The sequence below is a fragment of the Pelophylax lessonae genome (genome assembly GCF_965119305.1).
Source record: "Pelophylax lessonae genome assembly, chromosome: 8".
Classification (NCBI taxonomy): Eukaryota; Metazoa; Chordata; class Amphibia; order Anura; family Ranidae; genus Pelophylax; species Pelophylax lessonae.
Window position 1 is genome coordinate 169,325,135 of NC_138775.1, and position 23,248 is coordinate 169,348,382.

A 23,248-nucleotide genomic window follows, 5' to 3' on the forward strand; every position below is an offset into this window, starting at 1 on the left:
ACCGGAAGATTCATCAGAGGATGAAGATTACAATGGAACCAAAAGACAGAAGCATAAGGGACACATCACACTGAAGGTAAGTAATGTCCCTTACTTTACATGCTTTTTTTGTATTTTGTTAGGTAAACCTGAAGTAATTGTAAACGATCACCTTGTGAATCAGTTTAAAATAGAAATGAAAGGCAAAACATTTTTGTATAGATATAAAAAAAACTTAAAAAATATTTTTTTTTTCCTTTTTTTATAAGTGATCACATTCCCTCAGTTCTCAGTTGCATAATAACTGGAGGGAGGAGAAGCAGCAGCACAGTGAGCTTCCCTTGAATGGCTGTGCAGTCGGGGTGTCAGGACATGTCTGATTTTTTTTCTTTGACAGGTATTCTTGTGGAGGGATCTGGGGGTCTAAAAGACCCCAAACCCCTGCTCTGCACTTAAAAGCATTCAAAACGCCAAGATTGGCTGTTTTGAATGCTGTCATTTTTTGAATCAGTGCGCCAGTGGTCATGACATCACTTCCGGGTTTTTGCATGGAGACCTGATCAGAATGCGGCTTTGATCGGGTCTTCGGCGGCCATGCAGGCTGGATGCCCGGGTCTCCCGGTGGGATGGGAGACCCGGGCGAGCCGCGGAAGGTGGCGGGAGGGAGGGGGGGGGGAGTCCCCTCCCGCTCCTTGTAATGACAGCTGAGCGGCTTCTCAGCCACATCGGTTGTCACCTTGGTGGCCGATTGCGATATATCGGGGAAAGTGCAGATTGGCCCTCGATATATCGGCTTTGATGATAATCGGTCGATCCCTAGTAGAATACAGGATATTTTTCATACAAGTACATGCTACAGCAGGCGCTTATGAGGAATATGAAGTATTGGGGTAACAAACGCTTTATACTGGGCATATTTTTTTTCATTCAGCAAGATTCCTCAATCCACACTAGCAAAGTGGATGGAGGAATCCCCCACCTCGCTGGGACATTGTTTTCTGGCAGAGGTTCCTGCTGCTCTCCGAATACACTGATCAGTCGCTGCAGCCACTGATCAGCAAAAGTTTTCCAGCGTGTCTGTTGGACAAAAGTTGATCTAACGATTGACTTCTGGTGAACAGGGCGGGCTACTGAGAGATCGACATTTGACCTTGCTGTAGCAGACACATTTCAATCCATCTATGTCCGGCTTTAGGCTTTAAACTGAAGAATAGATGATTTTGTATTACATTTATAATACTTAGCCAGCCTGTTCTTATTTCTTTTTTAATTTTTATGTTACTTTGTAGGTGAACTGAAAAATTCCGTAGAAATGAATAAAGACCGTTATTAAATACTTCCTGCAAAATAAGCCTAATGTATAACTGTATCAAAAAGCAATTTATTATTACTTAGTGGTATTTTGCATTTGAAGTGCATTAGCCCCCATTAAGCTTTTCAGTGCACTAAGAGATGGTTATTAGTTTTATAAAATATATGTACAGGGCACAGATGTCTTTTTTTTGTATGCATCAGTGTTGCATTTGTTTTTAGCCTCAGTGATATTTCCCTGGGTGCCCTTTCCAGCTTTCGTAGTCGCAGTATGCCATAGGTTTGTATTACAGGCAGCATGATAAATAAGCCTGTCAGAATACACTCGTTACCTGACAGCAGGAGAGAGCAGCAGTTACAGGTATGCGACCGCCCCTTATCCCTTTACAATCACTGAAAACACCCAGATCAGGAACACTGTGCTTTCTGTACACAGTTGCAGCTCTTTCTTATCTTTCCACCTGTAATGCCGATTTTCAATTTTCTTCCAGACTCCGGGACGCTGAAGCATGGGGTAGGTTAGTTTTAATATCTTTATAGTATCCTTTGTATAACAACATACCAGCATGTGCTGTATAAATGGCAATTGTAGAGTTTTTTTTTACAGAACCGTATGGGGGAAATGTCAAAAAATCAAGTGACTGTTGATTTATTTGCATTCAAAATACCTATCAAATGTGCCGTGTAACTACATTATTTTACTTCCTGTATAATGTCATAGAAATAAATCCTAGATGGCCCTGAATCATCAAACTCAAAGAAGTGCTAAAAACGACATAAGATCCCTTTAATTGGGCTTTAAGAACTTCTTTAAGCAATATTGCAACTTGGGGGAAATTTACAAAAACTGGTATACACAGAGTCTGGTGCAGCTCTGCATAGCAACCAATCAGCTTCTAGGTTTTAGCCCTCGTTCACAGTGAACGCGGCTTTGAAATCTGAACTTGCACCATTTGAAAGCTACATTTCAATCCGACTTCGGGGACAACTTCAAAGACATCTGTGCAGCTTCATGCACAGATGTCTATTGAAATTGCCCCCGAAGTCGCCAAAATTAGTGCAGAAACTACTTTTGGAAATCGGTGGGGCACCGCAAAGTCAGCGTCGCACCGATTGGGACTCTCCCAATCCCGGCAATTGGCTGTGATTTAAAATGCGATTTGGCATGTCAAATCACAAGTCAAAACGTGCCAATGTGAACGGGGGCTTATTGTCAAAGCTTCATTGAACAAGCTGGAGTTAGAAGCTGATTGGTTAAAGAGGGGGGGAGGTTTCTTTTGAACACATATATTCTAGTAGGTTCTGCCACCGTCCCTATATGTATAATGTATGAGGGGTTGCTGGTGCCTCAGACCAGATAGAGTGGGACTTTATGGGCAAGTAAAGGTGTATAAGATGAGGTAATGAGCATTGACACTCAAAATAAAGTAGAAAAATATTAAAATACAATAGTATTTAATCTGAAAATACCGATAATAAATGCAACAAGCATTTGGGTGACAGTAGTGCTTGGGATAGAGGCCCAAGTGTGAGGAAGAAAAAGATGATTCCGTGGAATCAGTGACAATAGTGTTATTGGGTGACTAAACCAGTGGATTTTTTCGTTGTCCCTTGAATGTTGATTGGGACATGGTCCTAGAAAAAATCCTAAATAGCTGACGCGTTTCGGCTCTCATGTAAGCCTTTCTCAAAGCGTTCAATCACTCAGTCAGTAGTCTATAAAGGTAATACAAGGTATAATATGTAAGGATTTTTAGAACAATTCTTAAGATGAATCTTAGTATTTGAACATAAAGCTTGAAAATTACATACATGGGTGCAGCCATTACTTCCGCGCAGAGGCCCCTGTATCCGTTTACAGTCACAGCGGGAATCGTATAGTGCAGGGCCTAGGATTGTAATTGTATCTTAGTATATATATATATATTTCAGATGAATCATGTAATCATATGTTTTATATATGTGTATTCCTTCACTTACAGTTTGGATGCACTGGTGGGAGGTTATTTTCTCCAGAGTCCAGGGGGTAAATTCCCCTCTTTTTTGGGCTCAGATCTAGAGTAATAAATGATATTGTATGTGATATAAATCCAGACAGAGCTGTCCGGTAAATATCCAAAAAACGACCAGAATTTCATAAGTGCTTGTGACTTAAACAGTGCTTAAACGGCTTTCTGAGGTGGTATAATACAGAGGTTTTAAAAGTGACTTTTTAGTGCCAAGTTTATTGAAAAGGATTAGTAGTGAGGGCTTTTCAGTCCGTTAAACTTACATGGAGTAGTCCTTTTGGCTGGCGCAGTATGGTAGGTACGTCCTCTCCCCTCCGCTGGAAGGAAGTGAGGATTACCTGGCGTTCCCCGGCCTTATGAAGCCCTTCGCGCATGCGCATTGCGCATTGCACGTAGACGGGCTCCGTAACGGCGTGACGTAGGCACCATTGTCTGCGCCTGCGTGAGCTGGATGCGCGCGCAGGCTGCAACCCCGTTGCTGGGGACGCCGTTTTTGGCCGCCGACACAGAAAGAGGAACCATCTTCTCCCCGAGGGGATAGGTTGGTCCTGATAGTCCCCTACAGCGGTAGGGGTTACCGTGCCGGGTGTGACTGTGCGGTATACCTGGACTGATCTGCGGAATTTTGGCACACACCCTTGTCTTTACAGTACATGTTATAATTTATACAACGATATACATTGGTCATCAAATTGGATTCAAAAAATAATGTGTTATAGAAAAGATCTTTATGGAATGAAATAAATTAAATATATTTAACAGCAGTATTAAATATAAGTCCACCATGGGTAGCCGTGGGTTAAGGAGGGACAGCCCTGATCGTCGGACTACAGATCGCCCCCGGGTCATGTCCCTATGTAATCGGGTTCCTAGACACTAATCTAAAAGCAGTATTAGTCTGGTGTGCTGTTTTCAACACTATATACTCAGGAAAAAAGAAAGAGGAGGGGAAGGGGGATTTGTTAATTGTGTGTATCTAAAGTCATATAGATATTTCACAATCACAATACTGAAGATCTTGAGATAGATGGATAGGCTGATTAATCTGTCTTGCCCGAAGCGAAACCTTCAAGAAATGGGCGGAAACTTTCATTTTCATTCAAGCCAGGAGGTTTTGTGGCGTGGAGGCGTCTAATCCACCTCATTTCCATCTGAAGTAATTTCTTATTCCAATCCCCCCCACGATGTGGTATATGAATTCTTTCGAGTGCCATAAAGGTAACTTTAGGCATTCGGTTTTTGTGTTCATGGGCGACATGCCTCCCAAGGGGTACATAGAAGTTGCATAATTGCATGCTGTTAATGTGTTGGTTTACTCGTTTGCCAAATTCCTGTTTGGTCTTTCCTACATAGTAGGACCCACATTGACACCGCATGAGGTAGACGACTCCTCTAGTCCTGCAGTTAGTATAGTGTCGGGGTTTGAAAGACTCCCCATTAGGGAGTATTGTATTGACACATTTCTGTATAACACCACATTGTCCACAATTTCCGCATGGGAAAGTGCCCATGTGTTTACAGGGGTCTTTTCTCGTTTCCTTGTACTCACTGTGTGTGAGTGCTTGCTTCATTGATCCTGCTTTGCGGAATGTAATTTGTGGATTTTCTGTTATGAATGGTTTGACCACGGGGTCTTCTTTTAGAATCAACCAATGTTTAGAGATGATTTTCCGTATTTTTTGGTGGTCGTTTGTAAACCTCATAATTATCCGAGTTTTATTTTCTTGTTCTTTGATTTTATTGGTGTTTTTATTCTTGAACAAAATATTGTGTCTTTCCTGCTTCTTGACTCTGTTGAAGGTTTTTCTGAGTGTCGTCTTAGTGTAACCTCTTTTTAATAGCCTTGTGGTGAGGATGTCAGCCTCTCTTTGAAAATCTTGTTCAAGTGTGCAGTTTCTTTTAAGCCTAAGAAACTGGCTGTATGGAATAGCGTTCTTCAATGGGGTCGGGTGGAAGCTTGACGCGTGCAGAATGGAATTGCCTGCTGTCTCCTTCCTATATAGAGTTGTCTTTAAGAGTCCGTCTTCACCTTTGATGATCCAGGTGTCCAGAAAGGAGATTTTTTCTTTATCATAGTTAAGGGTAAAAAACATATTATACTCGTTTTTGTTCATTGATTGTAGGCATTCTTGGATCATACTTTCTGGTCCTGTCCATATAATGAATATATCATCTATGAACCTTTGCCATAAGATGATATTATTGGCAAAGGCTCTATTTTCTTCTTTAGCGAGGAAGTCCTGTTCCCAGGCCCCTAAGTATGTATTGGCATAGGAGGGGGCACAACTTGTGCCCATTGCTACCCCACATATCTGCAAGTAGTAGCTACCATTAAAGATGAAGAAATTGTTGTTTAAAATGTAATCCAGCATCATAACAATGAAATCATTGAACTTTGTATCGTGTCCACTTTGTTCCTCCAGGGTTTTTTTAATTACTTCCATTCCCTTTTTATGCGGTATGTTGTTGTATAACGCTTCTACATCAATTGTGATGAGAAACGCTTCATTGGGTATGGTAATACCATCAATGATCTGGAGGAGGTGTACCGTATCTCTTGTGTATGAGGGTAATTTGGTTACATGTGGCCTTAAGTAGGCGTCAATAACTTTGCTGGTATTTTCGGTGAGATTGCCATTACCTGATATTATAGGCCTACCTGGTGGGTTATTCCTGTTCTTATGAATTTTGGGTAGTGCATAGAACGTCGGGGTTCTTGCATGTTTAGTCCTCATAAATTGCCACAGTGTTTTTGAAATGATCCCTTGGTTCAATGCTCCATCAATTTTTTTGTAGAAGTCTTCCTTGTATGACTCCACCATAATGGGTAATATCTTCTTATAACATCGTTTGTTATCCAAAATTTTCTGTCAATGCTCATTACCTCATCTTATACACCTTTACTTGCCCATAAAGTCCCACTCTATCTGGTCTGAGGCACCAGCAACCCCTCATAGAAGCTGATTGGTTACTATGCACAGCTGCACCAGGTTCTGTGTGCACCACTTTTAGTAAATCCCCCCCTACGGCTCACAGCACTAGTGCTAAAATAGGTTTCTTGAAAGCTCATTATTTTTATAAAATCATTTATTGATAAGAATTGTTTTAAGGCAGAACAAAAGTCTGAACATACTGTCCTCCACTCCAGTGAGGCAACTTCCGCAATTTTCTTTGTCAGAATGACATCTTCACTTGGTCTTCTTCCAGGTTCACAACTTTTGGAGATCTTGGTTGGCCAGGATAAGATGATGTATTTCCTGCACATGTGCACTAGAGTTAAAGCGGAGTTCCACCCAAAAGGGGAACTTCCGCTCATTTGCTCCCCCCCCCTCTGGTGCCACATTTGGCACTTTTCACGGGGAGGGGGGAACCGGTACCTGTTTTTTGACAAGTACCCTTCCCTACTTTCGGTGGACAGCACTGTGGCACCGTCCACCAGAAGTTCCATCCTCCTTCTCCTTCCCCCACTGCTGAGCCTATGAGAATGCACAGTAGGGAACCAGCTGTGAAGCCAAAAGGCTTCATTGCTGGTTTCCCATAGAAAGAATGGCAACGGCAGCACCTGGCAGCCGATCTGAAAATCGCATGGGGTGCTGGCATCGCCGGCTCCCTGGACAGGTAAGTGTCTATCTATTAAAAGTCAGCAGCTACAGTATTTGTAGCTGCTGAGTTTTATTTTTTTTTTTTCTCCAGGCGGAACTCCTCTTTAATTCATCCTGGCAGAAGCTGTTATTGTACAGTGTACACTGTGAAGTAGTTTGTAAGGAGGAAGGTGAGAAAATCCTATTGCAGAACAGACATAGTGGGGTTGATATGATAAAGGCAAAAAGGCGGTTCACTTTTTAAGAGAATGAGCTTAGTGAATTAGATGAAGCTATGCTGACTTTCATCATTCAATAATGTGCAAGCAAATATATACAGTATATATATATATATATATATATATATATATATATATATATTTTTTTTTTTTTCTTGCATGTATATACTTTTCAAAGGGAATTTTCACTGTGTTCAAGTTAAAGTGATACTAAACACACACTGTCTAATTTACATTGTCCCTTGTATTTCTGTATGTAAATGATGACACTGTAATTTTTTTAATAAAAAACAAAAAAAAAATTTTCTTTTCCCCATTTGATATAAAACTGTCACATGACCCGGAACTTTCCCAGCCTGTCTGCAGGGAAACATAAGCAGGAGGAGCTTCTAGTCCTCTGCTCCTGGTCACATGTTCAAAAAACAAAAAAAAACAGACTTTGGAATGCAGAGTAAAAATAAATAAATAACATTAAAAAATTGTTTTAAATTGGCTTACAAATATATATTTGAAATCAAATCTTTATTATTTTGTGGAAAAAACATGATGTGGGCGGATTTCTGCCTGTGTCACGCCCCTCCAGCCTATGTCTTACAATAACAGGAAGGTGAAGCCACCATTAATCTACATGTAATATCCCAACCCCATTGCGTTCAGCTAGTTAGTGGGCATGGAGGAGGAGGGAGGGAGTGGGTTGTTATTTACCACTGTGTATACTCCCACATGTGTGACTCTATAGTCACATTTGCTGCTGAGATGTGATAGGGAGGAAATGCTTAGCATAGTAACTCACTGAAAACTGAGCATGTGCAGGGTTGCCACTACAGCTACAAAATCCCTAGCTGAATTAGGGACATTAGCAGAGTATGAACAGCATGTAATACAGCATTTATTGAAAGGTTTTTATATTGTGGATTTAGTAACATTTTTGGAAAACATTCCATTGCAAAATGAACCGCCTATTTGCCGTTTGTAAATCAAACCAAGAATTTCTCTTCTTCAGTAACAAAAAACCTTCCTGCTTGCAAATTTTGTATTTTTTGTTAAGGTTCTGCTTTAGGAGATAGCCTCAGTCATTATAATGCTGCCTTTAGATGGCTATAAATGGACAGATATCACCCTGGAAATAACAGAGGAGATTTCTGCTCTTTACCAAGCAAGTCATTAGAGCCCAGGAACCTGCCATGATACTTGCTGGCATTGTACTCACCTCTTTCTTTCTTACAAATGCAAGCTTATCATTATAAGGAGTCTGATACAGTCCATCCAGATTGGATAAAATGAATGACAATTGTAACATTTTAGATGCAGAAAGAATAAGTAGTGATTGATCAGAAGGTGAGGTATGGGTCTTGAATGATATTACAGCTTATTAGGAAGCCATCCTTTTCAGATGGCCATATTCAACGACCATCTGAAAGATATCTGCTAATGTTCAAATGTTAAACAATGACCAACCGTCATGTTAAATAACCACAAAATATATTACTTTTATTTGGTTTCTTAGTTATACCGATAATGTATATATAGGGAATCTGTGTTGAGCCTTCTTATGAAATATTTTCCTTGTATGGCCAGCTTTACATGACAGACAAGCCTCCTCCTCAGGGTGTTCTTTATGGTATTCATGCTTCTGACATCCACTCATTGACTTCTGTTGTTAATGTGTAGAAATACACCCTTGGGCAACAGACAGGAACAGCATATTCACTTCATCGACATTGACACTATTTACACATTTACAGTGTACACAAGAAAATATTGCAAAACATACAACTTCTTTTATCTAAGAAAGTCTAAGTCCATAGACTACTAATTGAGGTTTTCCTATATTACAACATATTTTATGTAATAGGCACTATAAATGTGTAAAAGTGTTATCATTACAAAAACTAAACTTATGAAAAGTGAAGGTGGAATACTGGGGGTCTTAAATCTTAAAGGTTAACTCCACTTTCGTGTAAAAGAAAAAAATAGCAAATAAAGAAAAAACAATATACAATTACAACACAAATCATATTGTAATTGAATGTTATTTAAAAATTACCTTGCCTTCTCAATCTGCAGCTGTTGTATTTTCTGAAATTGCAATGCAATATGGCTACCTGGAGGTGTTCTGTACACAGAATGTATACTGACCACACCCCAGAAACATCATTTCCTGCTTGTGTGATTGGCTCACTAATGTTCCCAGAAGTCTGCCTAAGATACAAGTCAGATTTCTGGCATCCCCTGCAACAAAAATGTCATTTTTGGTGAGATACTCCCAATAGGAGCACTTCTAAAGGGATGCAGGCCCAGCAATTTTCCTCATTAGAGTACTGCAGCTGCCACAGCTGATAGATAATTATGAAACTACTCCCATTAGACCCACTCAGCACAGAGGCACTGAGAAATAAACAATGATTCCTTCAGAATAAAAAAAGGTAGGAATGTGCAACAAAATTTGTTAAAATCCCTGTAATGAACAGAGATCATCCAGAGGGGAATGTTTTTTTCTCAACAAAAGTGGAGTTACGCTTTAAATACTTTTGACCTGTCATCAAAATCAAGCTAAAGTCCAGCTCCAGGTTGTTGTTTTTGTCATTATAGTATAAAGGCAAAACTTTTTTAGTTTCTAGATTGAGTGAGAGTAAAGAGGGATTAGAACATGTAGTAATATTTCTAGCTGTCTGTGCCCCCATTAGGGAGATTCACTCTCTCTATTTGTCTATTTACCTTTATCATTAAAAGTGAAAGTAAGAGAAAATCCTAAATTTTGAGTTGTCCCCAGACAAATAATAGAGGGGAAATCTTCCAATGGGGACACTAGTTCTGGTGACCTGGGGGTCCACAAGGAATTCCCTTAATTTGCAGGGATTTCCTTTCACTTCCTGTTTGGCTATGGGACAGGAAGTGAAGGGAAATCTCTGCAACGGGACACAGATGGCAAAAAAAAAAAAAATATCTGACAGGAGTTATAACCTTCCCTTGCTCTATCCAAAAGAAAAATAAATTGTTTTGCCTATAGTTCTACTAAATTTTTACTTGTTTATTGTCCTTAAGGCCAGCCATAGATGGAGCAAATTTCAAATTTCTTTCCTGCAACCACAGGTTGATTCCCCGATCACAGGCAGTGTTGACAGGGGAATCCCTCCTTTTCTTGTTATTGGGTGACAACTCTCTCCCAAATAGGCTCAACTTGTCCTAAGATTCCCAGCTATGCTCGCACACATTATCTTGGCATAGTCCACTTTTGTCACTGTCAGGATGCTGGACCTGAGCAATGATGTGTAGCCATCAACAGAGCAAGTGCCTGTGGGCAGGAAGTGGCTGAAAAAGGCTGGAGGATAACAATAGCACCCGAGATGGATGCCAATTTTGAAAACAGAATACAGTAAACCCCCGTTATATCGCGGTTCAGTTTTTGCAGTCCCAGTATTTTGCGGCTTTTTTCTGTAAGACCTATTAATATTATTTTACTAATTAAATCACTGTTAATTAAATATTTTTGTGTTTTCCATTGCTCTTGCTCTTTCTCTCAGTATCTTTTTTATTAATGTGCTTCTATTGTTTTAAAAGTGTGTTTAAAGACTTTACAATGCTTTTAAAAGTACAGTGAAAGCTATAAAAACATGCCTAGAGTGTATTTAAATAGGGTATTTCTATTTAGCAGATTTTCACTTTTCACGGGTGGGTCCGGAACGTAACCCCCGCGATTACTGTATTCTGAAAAAATATATAGTTGTATATTATACACAGAGCTTTGACAAGCTAAATACCATTCCTGTTTGGTTTAGATCTGTTTTAAACATTATCGGTAATTTTATTCTAATATTAAAAGAGAAAAATGGGCAAAGAACTTTTGGCCATACTCCTCATGTGGGTCACAGGGATGCACTTGGTTGTGCTCTCCTGTGACTCAGAATCTGTTGACAATGGGTTAACTGATAGTGCATCTAAAGCCCACTGTTGGCTGACATCACTGACCCACTTCAGACTCTAGCGGTATCCTGACAATAATGTCAAGGTCCACCTGGATGCCTTGCAGGCAGCTGGCTCCACCTGTCAGCTTGCCACTGGGAGCCTGAGCCAGCTGCTCCAGCCCTCTTCATAGTGACTGAACGTCACTGCTCTCTGCTCAGTGAAGTCTGAGAACCGAACGATCAGTGGTCAGGTTATTACAGATGTCAGGGGACAGGTAGGTAGATATGTATGCTTTTGTTTTATTACATTTCCAGACTTCTTCTTTAGAGCACCCTCCTCTCAAGTATCAATATATTTTTGTTTCTGATCTTTATTAGTTAACAGTTTTTGTATAAACGTGGACAAAAAAAAAAGGACTTTGCCTAGGGTTGCAGCTTCAGAACTAATCAGAGGTCAGCTAACAAAAATTTGGTGTATTCGCATTAGTAAAATCCAACCTGTGTTTCCTTTGTTATATTATGTCACCCGTACATGCCATGTATTTTTTATTTAGTGGAGTAACCCTTGAGCAACCTGGCACCTGCATATACACATAACTTGATTTTGTAGAAAGGTTACAAAGTGTCAACATAATTCTAAGTATACATCTTTCAAGTAGTTGATGCTGTACAGCTAGATTATTTTTGAGGATTCTTGGTATCAGTGGAAATGAATAGCTTATAAATGAACTGACTTTCTACCCTTCCATTTTTAATAGAAAGAAAATGGGACTCGGAGGACAATAAGACCCTCAGATTCAGGTTGGTTCTAGAAAATGGTCTTTTTATACCAGGCTGTAATTTATGTACTGAAAAACAGTTTAACGTGAATCTTTACTATCCAGATGCACTGCCAAAGTTGACTCTCTAAAAGTTTGCCAGCCCAGCTCCAAAGTTGAGTGTAATAACATTATTCTGTCAAGGCATTTTTCTACAAACTGTAAAGAAATAGTAAATGGTAACTATGTACACAATATGCAAAAGCTGTCCCTGCTGGGAGAAGACAGTGAATATTGCTAGCGGCTATAACAGCAGCCTGCAATAATCGCATGTAAAATCTGGCAGGCTGGTTGTACCCAAGTTGATCGATCGAACCACCATAAAAAAACAGCGCAATGTGCAGTAAACATTGTGGTGTCAATTGGAGGGGCATACTGAGATCCACTCTCCATTATAAATAGATTCACTTTTGGCACTTTTCCACTGCAAGTACCGGCTCGGCTCTACTCGGCCCTGCTTGGCCCGGTTTGCTTTTCCACTGCTGGTACCGCATGGTACGGTGTTGGAACGGTTCGGCACGGTACGGTTTGCTTTTCCACTAAAGTAGTACTAAAGTTAAGTGGGTGGGATAACAACAATTCTCTGACCAATCAGTGGCTAGTAGTGACTGCATGCAAAAGAATTGCCGGATATGGTACCGGGTATGGTACCTCTTGGAACCACAATCGAGGTAGTACTGTTTTTGAGAGCCGTACCGTTCGGTTCCATGCAGTGGAAAAGCGCCGCTGTACCATACCGAACTGTTCCTACACCTTACCATGCGGTAAGAGCAGTGGAAAAGCACAAAAGCGAGCCGAACCAAGTGGAAAAGCGCCATTTGTTTCTGACTTTATGGCTAAGCTCTTGCAACTATCTTTTATTCTTCTGTCCACAGAGGGTGCCTCACTCTGCAGTAAGGACACTCTCACGGGACCACGGGATAAATTGTTGGAGCTTAACCAAGAACTTAAGCAAATTCACGTCCCAGTGTGAAAGTTAATATACCCAGTGAAGTGACTAGCATCAGATGATACACAGAGTTGAAACAAATCCTCCTACATAAGTTGTACCTGTTTATATGCAGTCTTCTTTTCTCTACAGCTATTCAAAGTCTAGAAATGATACAGCTTGTCTGAGCTGTCAGAAAAAAGGGGGCGGAGAGCTGAAATTACACTCAGAACCCCCCCACCAACACACTGCATACAGGAACAGAGCTGAGGCTGTAAATCAACTAGTGGTCCTTCTCCTGTCACCTTTTTTCTCTTGATGTCAGGAAAAATTGTCAGAAGTGATTTGTGCTGATAGCCGAGGAACAAAGCAGCATACTGAAATGACACTTAGTGCTCTAAATTGAGACAAGTACACAGTATAGGATATGCTTTGTTCACATTGTATGTCTGAGGTTTACAACTACTTCAATATAAATCCAATATTAAAATGCAGAGATGCCATAGGTTTTTGGCTTAATTCTGGCACATAGGTCAAATGACCTAAGGATGAGAAAGAACAGAGTTTTCAGTTTACTGAATCATGTACACAGTTGGATAAGCTCAACATAAAATGCCCATTATCAGTCTTTATATGGATATTTTTAATAACGTATCAAATCTATTATCACAAAAGTAACCAGTAAAAAAACAGCTATGATTTAGTCTAGATAAAGCGTTCTCTAACATCTAATTAAAATGCAAGGAGTGTAGGGAGTGCTATAGCTTTCAGTCAGAAGGAGAACAAATGTAATAACTAACCAGACATCGGATACTTTGCAAGGACATTTTCTGTTTTTCAGTTCAGTATGTTGCATTACATTTTTAATCTTTTTCTTTTGTTTTAACCCTGCCTCTTTTTTATTGTTAACCCTATACTGCGAAAAAGCAAAGTTATGTGTGACTGTGGCTTGCTATAAAGACAATAAAGTTGTAGAATATTTACTACTTATCTAATAAAGTTACCATTTGTACACTGAACAAAATTATAAATGCAACATTTTTGTTTTTGCCCCCATTTTTCAGCTGAACTCAAAGATCTAAGACTTTTTCTATGTACACAAAAGGCCTTTCTCTTACGTCCTCCGACAGTCGCCGCCACCTCTAAGTCCTCACTGATGGGTATTGTCTTCCTATCCGTAGGAATAGCTAGGCATATAGACTTAGTCCAAAGACAAAAGGCATTAGCATATACACACCCACGGGGGCTGTCCCATCCGGTCAATACCCCCCCTGCATCACCACTCCCAACTCAGTTTTAATTTGCCTAGCGTCAGGAATAGTCAGGCTACCTTGTGCTGGGGCTTCAGTCTCAGCCTTCCTAAATCTTTTATTTGATTTTCTTTTAAAATGTCAGTTTTCTCTCACTATACTAGCTGTTTATTTTGTCAGCTTTAGTGTTAGTTTATTCTTCGGATGAAGATGGATCATGCGGTGCTGGGATTCGGACTGGCCGCCCTGGTTCTCCAGGGCACAGAGGGTGAGATGGACCCCCAGCCCGCCATCGAGCGTTCAGCTATGGTTCGCCCTGGCATTAAGAACGACCCATCCCTGTTCGCTGCAGGGATGCAGCCGTGAGGTGGCTACCTCACAGGACTCGTCTGCGGTGCTGCAGCGTCATGTCCCTGGCTCACGGCACTCCCTGTCAGATGAGGACAGAGGTTTATCCGTGCATGGAGGCTCCCCACGCCATCGGGTACAGGTAAGTACTTTTCTGTGTGGGGCCTCTGCCTGGGGTGGCAGTCTGTGTTGCTGTGTGTCCCCATGTCTGTGCCTATGTGACTCCCTGTGCGATCCCTGCGGGGTTCGCTTTGTGCAGATCTGTATGTTTGCTGGGGGTCCCTGTCCCTGTGTCACCTTAGGTGCATGTTTGGGGGTACAGACTAGTGTGTTGTGCGGCGACCGCTGCGGGGGTAAAATTTGCACGGTCCGCCATGTTTTACTATGCACACGTGTATGGCCCCTCTGGGGCGAGTATACAGGTCATTTTGGCGCCATCCGCCGCCATTTTGTGGGCGGTAGAACGATCGGTTCGGCCGCATGTCGTCCGCCATCTTGGCGTAGCCTCCTATGCATCCCTATGGGGCAGCCATTTTCCCTGGGGTCTGGCTTATAGCCAGCCCCCTCCAGCAGCATTTCCTTTTCCTCTCAGACAGCAAGGACACAGGTAGCAACGATCTGCGGGCTCTGCAGTTTATCTCTCTCAGTCTTCTTCTGTATACTGCTTCTGGCTCAGTTTCTTTCTCCTTTTGGGGGTCTTCATAGATGTGACAGTAGCGGTGGGCTGCGCACTTGCAGCGCTATTTAAGGGGACAGTACACTACTTTTTTGCACTGTAGTTTTTTATTATCTTGAGCCATGGATTCTCAGGAAAGCAAGTTTCCTCCAGCTTTAGTGGGGGGCCCCAGTTCTCCTGTGGCCCTGCTGCGACCTGATCTGGCTGCTGTAGTTGCGACTTTAGTGGCAAATATGGAGATGCTGATGTCTGAACGGGCTGCGAGAAAACGGCCCAGGCTGTCTCTCTCTTCTGATTCAGATGGGGATATGGCTGCTGCTGCTGCGAGCGTGCCCTTTTCAGGGTCCCGCTCATCCTTAGACCCCCCGGGGTCTGAGGGGGAGGCTGAAGTGGAGGGTGTTGATACATCCTCCCCAGGGTCACCTGAAGAACGGGCGACCATGGATGAGTTAATTATTTCGGTTAAGGATACCTTACATTTGGAGGATGAGCCCAGTCCTCCGGGCGTTGTGTCCTCGTTTGGGACGCACAGGGCCCGCAAGTCTGTGCAGGTTTTTCCCTGCCCTGCTGAATTTTATTACACTGTTAATGAAATGTGGCGCACGTTAAAACGTTCATTCCTGGTACCTAGTCGGTTCAAATTGCTTTATCCTTTTGCGCCGGCTACGGAATCGCGATGGTGTGTGCCTCCACAGGTAGATCACACTGTGGCCATGCTGAACACGGCTACCTTGGTTCCTACTGAGGATACCCCGGTTTTCCGGGATCCCACGGACCGGCGGTTGGAGTCTCTAGCCCGCCATTCCTATACGGTGGCGGGTTCGTTGCTCAAACCCGTTTTCGCGTCCGTTATGGTGGCTCAGGCGGTGGCTGATTGGATTAAGATGCTTAGAAGCAACCTAGTGTCTGATGAGGTTCCGCCTGCACGACTGGAAATGGTGGACCAGATCCACTAAGGAGTCATGTATCTGTTTGATGCAGTCCTGAATGAGGCCCCCTTGGTGGCTCGCCTCTCGAGTGTCGCGGTACTTAACCGGCGACTGATATGGCTGAAGAGCTGGTCGGCCGACCAGTCCTCGCGGAAAACTGTTGCTGATTTTCCCTATGCTGGCTCTCGCCTTTTTGGCGAGGCGTTGGATACCCTGGTAAAAGGCGTCACGGGGGGCAAGAGCACTATGCTACCCCAGAACCCGAAGAACAAGTCTTTCCGTGGCAAGCGGGGTTCTGCGCCTAGATCAAATCAGGGGTCCTTTCGTGCCTTTTGGAACCAATCCAAGGGCAAGCCCTTCAAGGCCCAGGGCAACCAGAAGAAACCCTGGGCGGGTAAGCAGAAGACCGGCAATGCCGACTCGGCGGGACACTCCGCCTCTGCCTGAAGGGGCGCCCTCACCCGTTTCTGGGGTGGGGGGATGTTTGCGCAGTTTCCTCCAGCCTTGGCTGCTCCGGATCTCGGACAGGTGGGTCCAAGAAATCGTTCGATCAGGTTACAAGATCGAATTCCTTTCCAGGCCGGCGGACAGATTCTTTCCCTCCAATCTCCAGCTGCTTCCGGGGCGTTTGCAGGACTTGCATCGAGCAGTGCAGGACCTGCTTGCTCAGGGGGTGATTGTCCCGGTGCCTCATCGGGACAGGTTTCGGGGGTTTTATTCTAATCTCTTCACTGTGCCCAGGAAGGAGGGCAAAGTGCGTCCTATTCTGGACCTGAAAGCACTAAACCGCTTCGTGCGTGTTCGGAAGTTTCGTACCTGCACATCCCCATTTTCGAGGGTCATCAGCGGTACCTTCGGTTCGCTATCGCAGAGGACCACTACCAGTTTGTGGCGTTACCGTTCGGTCTCGCTTCGGCACCCAGGGTGTTTACCAAGGTGTTGGCACCAGTTCTGGGCCTGCTGTGGGCCCAGGGCATTGCGGTCCTGGTGTACCTGGACGATCTGCTTCTGAGATCGCGTGCCAGTCAGGACCTTGTGCGCGATCTGTCCATCACGGTACAGACGCTCCAGGAGTTCGGGTGGACCATCAACGTTCAAAAATCAGCGTTGTCTCCGTCACTTCGCCTTCCCAATCTGGGAATGGTTCTGGACTCTGCTCAGGCAAAGGTATTCTTGCCGGAGGACAAGCTCCGGACTTTGCGCGACGAAATCCGGTCCCTCAGGGGCAATCCGTCCTCGTCACTCAGGACCTGCATGCGGGGCCTGGGGTTGATGGTGTCGGCCTTCGAGGCAATTCCCTTTGCCCAGTTCCACACGCGGCCTCTCCAGACGGAGATCCTGGCCAGGTGGGACAGACTTCCTCAGTCCTTGGATCTGGATGTCTCCTTGAGTCGCCGGACCAGATTGGCTCTTCTGTGGTGGATCCAGTCCCCGTCGGTGCCGGAAGGCAAGTCCTTCCGCCCGTTGGTGTGGACAGTGGTTACCACGGACGCCAGCCTGTCGGGCTGGGGTGGAGTCCTGGGCAACCTGTCTGCCCAGGGCACTTGGTCGGAGGAGGAATTCTCCCTCCCGATAAATGTGCTGGAACTACGAGCGATAAAACTCTGTCTCTTCCAGTGGTCGGACCGTCTCCAGGGCCTGCCTGTTCGCGTACAGACGGACAATGCTACCGCGGTGGCTTACATCAACCACCAGGGGGGCACCAGGAGTGCTCGAGCAGCCCGGGAGGTGACCGACATTCTGTCTTGGGCCGAGACTCATGTCCCGGCGATTTCGGCAGTTCACATTCCGGGTGTGGAGAATTGGCAGGCAGACAATCTGAGCCGCCAGACCCTGGACCTGGGGGAATGGTTCCTACACCCGGAGGTCTTTCAGATGCTGTGTGCGAAGTGGGAATCCCCAGACGTGGATCTGTTCACATCCCGGCTAAATCGAAAGGTGGGAAGGTTCGTGGCAAGAACGCACGATCCGTTGGCGGACGCCTCGGATGCGTTGGGGGCCCCTTGGCATCAGTATCGTCTGATGTCCGCCTTTCCTCCCATTCAGTTACTATCCCGGTTCCTTCGCAGATTGGTCTCGGAACCGCACATGGTGATTCTGGTGGTGCCAGACTGGCCTCGCCGGTCTTGGTACGCCGACGTTGTTCACCTGGCAGTGGCGCCTCCGTGGCGTCTGCCTCTGCGGGAAGATCTCCTGTCTCAAGGTCCGATCTTCCATCCTGCTTCACAGTCGCTGGCTTTAACGGCCTGGCTGTTGAGACCCAGGTCTTGAAGGACAAGGGTCTATCTCCTGAGGTTATTCCTACCCTGATCAAGGCTAGAAAATCCTCCTCTGGTAAGATTTATTACCGAACCTGGAAAGCCTATTTCGCCTGGTGTGAGTCCAGGGGGTTCTCCCCTCGTTCTTACTCGGTGTCGAGAATTTTGGCTTTTCTCCAGTCTGGAGTGGATCAGCGCCTGGCGCTGGCCACGGTAAAGGGCCAGGTGTCTGCACTGGCTGTTCTTTTCCAGCGCCCTTTGGCGTCTCGTTTCTTTGGTGCGCACCTTCATTCAAGGTGTGCGTCATCTGGCTCCTCCCAGGAAGGAGCCTTTACCTCCATGGGACTTGAACTTGGTTCTGTCCGCATTACAGCGTGCTCCCTTTGAAAACATCAGGGAGATATCGTTGCCTCTGCTGTCTAAGAAGGTTGCCTTTTTAGTGGCGATCACTTCGGCTCGCAGAGTGTCGGAGCTGGCGGCGTTGTCTTGCCGCTCCCCTTACTTGATCATTCACGAGGATAAGGTGGTTTTGCGTCCACCCCCATCCTTCCTGCCCAAGGTGATCTCTGAATTTCACCTTAATGAGGACATTGTTCTGCCTTCGCTTTGTACGAAGCCTAAGCATCCAAAGGAGATTGCTTTGCATTCCTTGGATGTTGTCAGGGCGATCAGGGTTTACCTGTCATCTACGAATTCCTTTCGGAAGACGGATTCCCTCTTTGACCTTCCTGAGGGACCTCGGAAGGGCATGGCTGCGTCCGCAGCAACTATTGCCAAATGGATCAGACAGACCATTGAGCAGGCTTACGCCTTGAAGGAACGGGTTCCGCCCTTCCCTGTTAAGGCGCACTCTACCAGGTCTTTGAGTGCATCTTGGGCCTATTGGCATCGGGCCTCGGTGGCCCAGGTGTGCAAGGCGGCGACTTGGTCGTCGGTGCACACTTTTTCCAAGTTCTACAAAGTAGACGTTCTGGCATCAGCTGATGCTTCTTTTGGCCGCAAAGTTCTCAGTGCGGCAGTGCCATGATGGACCCTTGAATTTTTTCTCTGGGTCCCTGGCTGTTGGCATTTGCTTTCCTGGGATGTTGCTCTTGTTGAGCATTGTTTTTTTCTGTTGCCCAGTTGGTTCTCTTACGGTGCATGTAAGATTCCTTTCTCTGATGTGGGTACTGCGTTGCCTTTTCTACGGTTGCGTCTCCCAACCCTCATGTCTATACTGCTTTGGGACATCCCATCAGTGAGGACTTAGAGGTGGCGGCGACTGTCGGAGGACGTAAGAGAAAATTGAATTTTTGTAAAATCTTACCTGTAAAATTCCTTTCTCTGAGTCCTCCGACAGTCGCCGCCCCCGCCCCTCTTTTGGGGTTCTTTTTACCTACTGCTATGCTACCAAACTGAGTTGGGAGTGGTGATGCAGGGGGGGTATTGACCGGATGGGACAGCCCCCGTGGGTGTGTATATGCTAATGCCTTTTGTCTTTGGACTAAGTCTATATGCCTAGCTATTCCTACGGATAGGAAGACAATACCCATCAGTGAGGACTTAGAGGTGGCGGCGACTGTCGAAGGACTCAGAGAAAGGAATTTTACAGGTAAGATTTTACAAAAATTCAGTTTTTTCTCTCAAATATTGTTCACAAATCTGTCTAAATCTGTGTTAGTGAGCACTTCTTCTTTGCCGAGATAATCCATTCACCCCACAGGTGTGGCATATCAAGATGCTGATTAGACAGCATGATTATTGCATAGGTGTGCCTTAGGCTAGCTATAATAAAAGGCCACTCTAAAATGTGCAGTTTTATCACACAGCACAATGCCACAGATGTCACAAGTTTTGAGGGAGCGTGCAATTGGCATGCTGACTGCAGGAATCTCCACCAGAGCTGTTACCCGTGAATTGAATGTTCATTTCACTATTATAAGCCATCTCCAAAGGCGTTATAGAGAATTTTAAAAAAGAATAGCGCACACATGCAAACGAAATGACTAATATGGAGACAATCCATAAATAAAAATGGGGATTTAGTCCCACCATATGGCCATATCGTGCTCAAGCCCACCACTGCGTCAAAGTACCCCATTATCAGTGGGTCCTACACTATCCATAAAAAAGGGGTGAATCCAGCCTCTCTTACCCTTGGAGACAACACTCCTTGCTGGGAAAGATGTGCTAATGTACTACAGGGGACTCCTCCTATATCTACTTGATAGTGGACACCAATAGAGTACAGGTGTGTGTGGGGGATGGGATGCTCAACCTCAGAAGTCTGGTCAGACTGAATACATAATAAACAAGCAAAAAATGTATTCGGTCTGACCAGACTTCTGAGGTTGAGCATCCCATCCCCCACACACACCTGTACTCTATTGGTGTCCACTATCAAGTAGGTATTTATTTGATTATCTATTTTATTGATATTAATTATTACTTTGAAAGACCTTCCATACTGCCAGGCAGGTGAACAGAGCTGAGCACACATGGGACACTGTCTCTTAGTACGAGAGACATCCTTAGAGAAAACATGGCACATGGCTGGGGAGTATAGAAATCTATTGGGACAGTATGTTGCCCGTACAGTTTTTTTTTTTTCAATTTAAGGACAGTAAAGAGAAAAATTGACTAATTAAAGCAAAAGTGTAGTCCGATATAAAATATTCCCATTAAACTCTAATATGTATTAATTTAGGAATATCCTTTTATGTGTTTTTTTAAATAACTCCTCAATCTATCTTTATTATTATTATTATACAGGATTTATATAGTGCCAACAGTTTGCGCAGCGCTTTACAATGTGGGGAGAAGAGAATACAATTACAGTACAATTCAATACAGGAGGAATCAGAGTGCTATAGCTTTATGTTAGTCTCTTGTACTTTCTGGCCTGGAATTCTTCAGAATGGGAGAGGAAGGGGCTTTTTAGCAAGCCAATTAGGCTTTACTACATCACAGAGCACACAGGAAGCTGGCTGATAGGAGGGGAGAACATAAGAATGATCTCATTGGTGTTTTGCTGCTTATTCACTTTCCAGTCACAGGCTGAGGCAATCCTTTGCCAAACTGCATCATAGAAAAGAGAGGTCAGGCCCTTTTTCGAGCTGTGACTTTTACGTTTTTTTTCACTCACACTTTAAACAATACAGACTAAAGCCTAGTTTATCTGGTTATTTCATTTAAGACTTAGGACAAATGAAGGACTGATTAGTTATAGCTTTTATAGTTGTAAATAGTTATTGCTCAGAGGATTATTTTTTTTTCTGTTTTAAAGCTAAACTCAAGGAATTCAGAAAATTTGTAAAAAGTGCAGGCATACTATGAGTTAAGTCCAACAAGGTGCATGCCACCTCATGGACATATTTCTTTAATTTAAATCTGACAAGTTTATTGTGCTCCAAGATGATAGCTTTCAGAGCTCTAAAGCTGGACCCTGTGCAGAGTAAGTGCAGCTGCAATTCCTGCACCTCCCTTCCTTTTGCCCAATCACAGAAGCCTTTGTATTATGTGATCTTGGTCACAAAATACAATGGCTTCTTTGAATAGGAATCAGAGGGGAGTGGTGGGCATGGCTGCTGTGTGTGTTTTTCTCCACTCAGAGCCCCAAGTGTCTCCTCCAGGAGTGCCATATACCTGTCATATGTAAATATTAGAGATACATCTAGGATGTGGCATGCACCTTGTTGGACTTGCCTCATAGTATGACTTCACATTTCCTGGAATTCAGCTTTAGGTTCTTACCTGAAAATAATTACTGTTGAGAGATACTTTAGTGTAAGAGACTAGGGTAAGGTTTAGGCTAAGAGATAATGGGTGAATGTTGTGGGGTCAAGGTCAGGGTTTTTCAATAGGCAGTTAAGTTTTAGTGTTAATGGGTAATGTTAAAGCTTAGAATATTTATTAATGTCTTTTTTTTTATTCTAATGCTGAGGTGCAGACTTACTTGTGCTGATGCCTCTTAAATATATATTAAAGTCAATATTTTTCACTCCTTCAAGCTTGCCCTCTTTGTACTAGCCAGGCATTCCTGTTTCAGCAACCCCAGGATTGACATGATGCTACTGCCTGTGCTGGCATGTGCAGGCAGCCTGTGATTACACAAATATAGAAGGCATGCCCTTTTGCTCCTCCTCCAGGGGAAATAAATGACAGGTGGCTTCTGAGGCTCTGCCTTGGAATCCTCAGTCTATAAATTTCTTGGAGGAGGATCAAAGGGTGGGCCTTGTGTCTGTAGTCCAGCCAGCCTGTGCATGTAGGCTCAGTCAGTGTCATCTCATCAGGGACGTTTTATGAATGCAGGGGCACACATCCTCCAGGTTTCTATGGGTACTCCCTCACCTGGAAGTTCAGAGAATTGGTAAACATTACCCTGAAGGATATGGCTGGAAACAAAAAAGTTAGTGTTATATGATCTGTATGGGAAAAAAATGTTTCAACTTCTGTTATAAAAGTTTGGGCTTTAGGATTAGGGTAAAATTTGGAGTTAGGGTCAGATATTTGTTGTGTGTTAGGTTAAGGTTTAGGATTCAGGTGACGATAAAGTTAAGTGTCTTACAATTCCAAAAGTCAAAGCAATAGAATTTGCAAGATCAGGCTTGGCTCACAGGGTGAGATTTACTAAATCTTCAGCACTTAGAATCTGGTGTAGCTGAGCATGGTAGCCCATCAGATTCTAACGTCAGCTTAATCAATTAAGCTTTGACAATAAAGCCCCGTACACACGTACCGATCGTCGGCCGACGGAACGTCCTACAAATGTTCGCGGCTGGTGTGTTTGTTGTTTGTCTGTTGAAAAGTGCTCCAAACTTGCCCAGGACATTTGTCTTCCGACAGAAAATGACGTCACTACGTTCCACGCACGTTCGCCGCTACAAAAGAGGAAGTGAGTGTTTGGCCGTGACCCTTCTGGGCATCTCGCGCTGATTTCGGTAGCATTTGTTTGGTTGACGACATTTCGCTATTTTCCGAGACATCGTTCGAGAATTTATTATGGCGACCGTGAATTCGTCCGTTGCTGTCGTTAGTG

General features: G+C 43.9%; 1 protein-coding gene across 1 annotated transcript in view; it reads left to right on the forward strand.

Annotated features, from left to right (window-relative positions):
- The window catches only part of VAV3 (vav guanine nucleotide exchange factor 3), a gene marked incomplete at its 5' end in the record, with an annotated part of 390,664 nt that overhangs the window by 270,570 nt on the left and 96,846 nt on the right, over nucleotides 1-23,248 (forward strand). Inside the window, 2 exons of the mRNA XM_082265799.1 lie at nucleotides 1,782-1,804; nucleotides 11,783-11,825. Of these exons, the coding sequence (XP_082121925.1) occupies nucleotides 1,782-1,804; nucleotides 11,783-11,825 (66 nt within the window). The remainder of the gene's footprint in view (nucleotides 1-1,781; nucleotides 1,805-11,782; nucleotides 11,826-23,248) is intronic.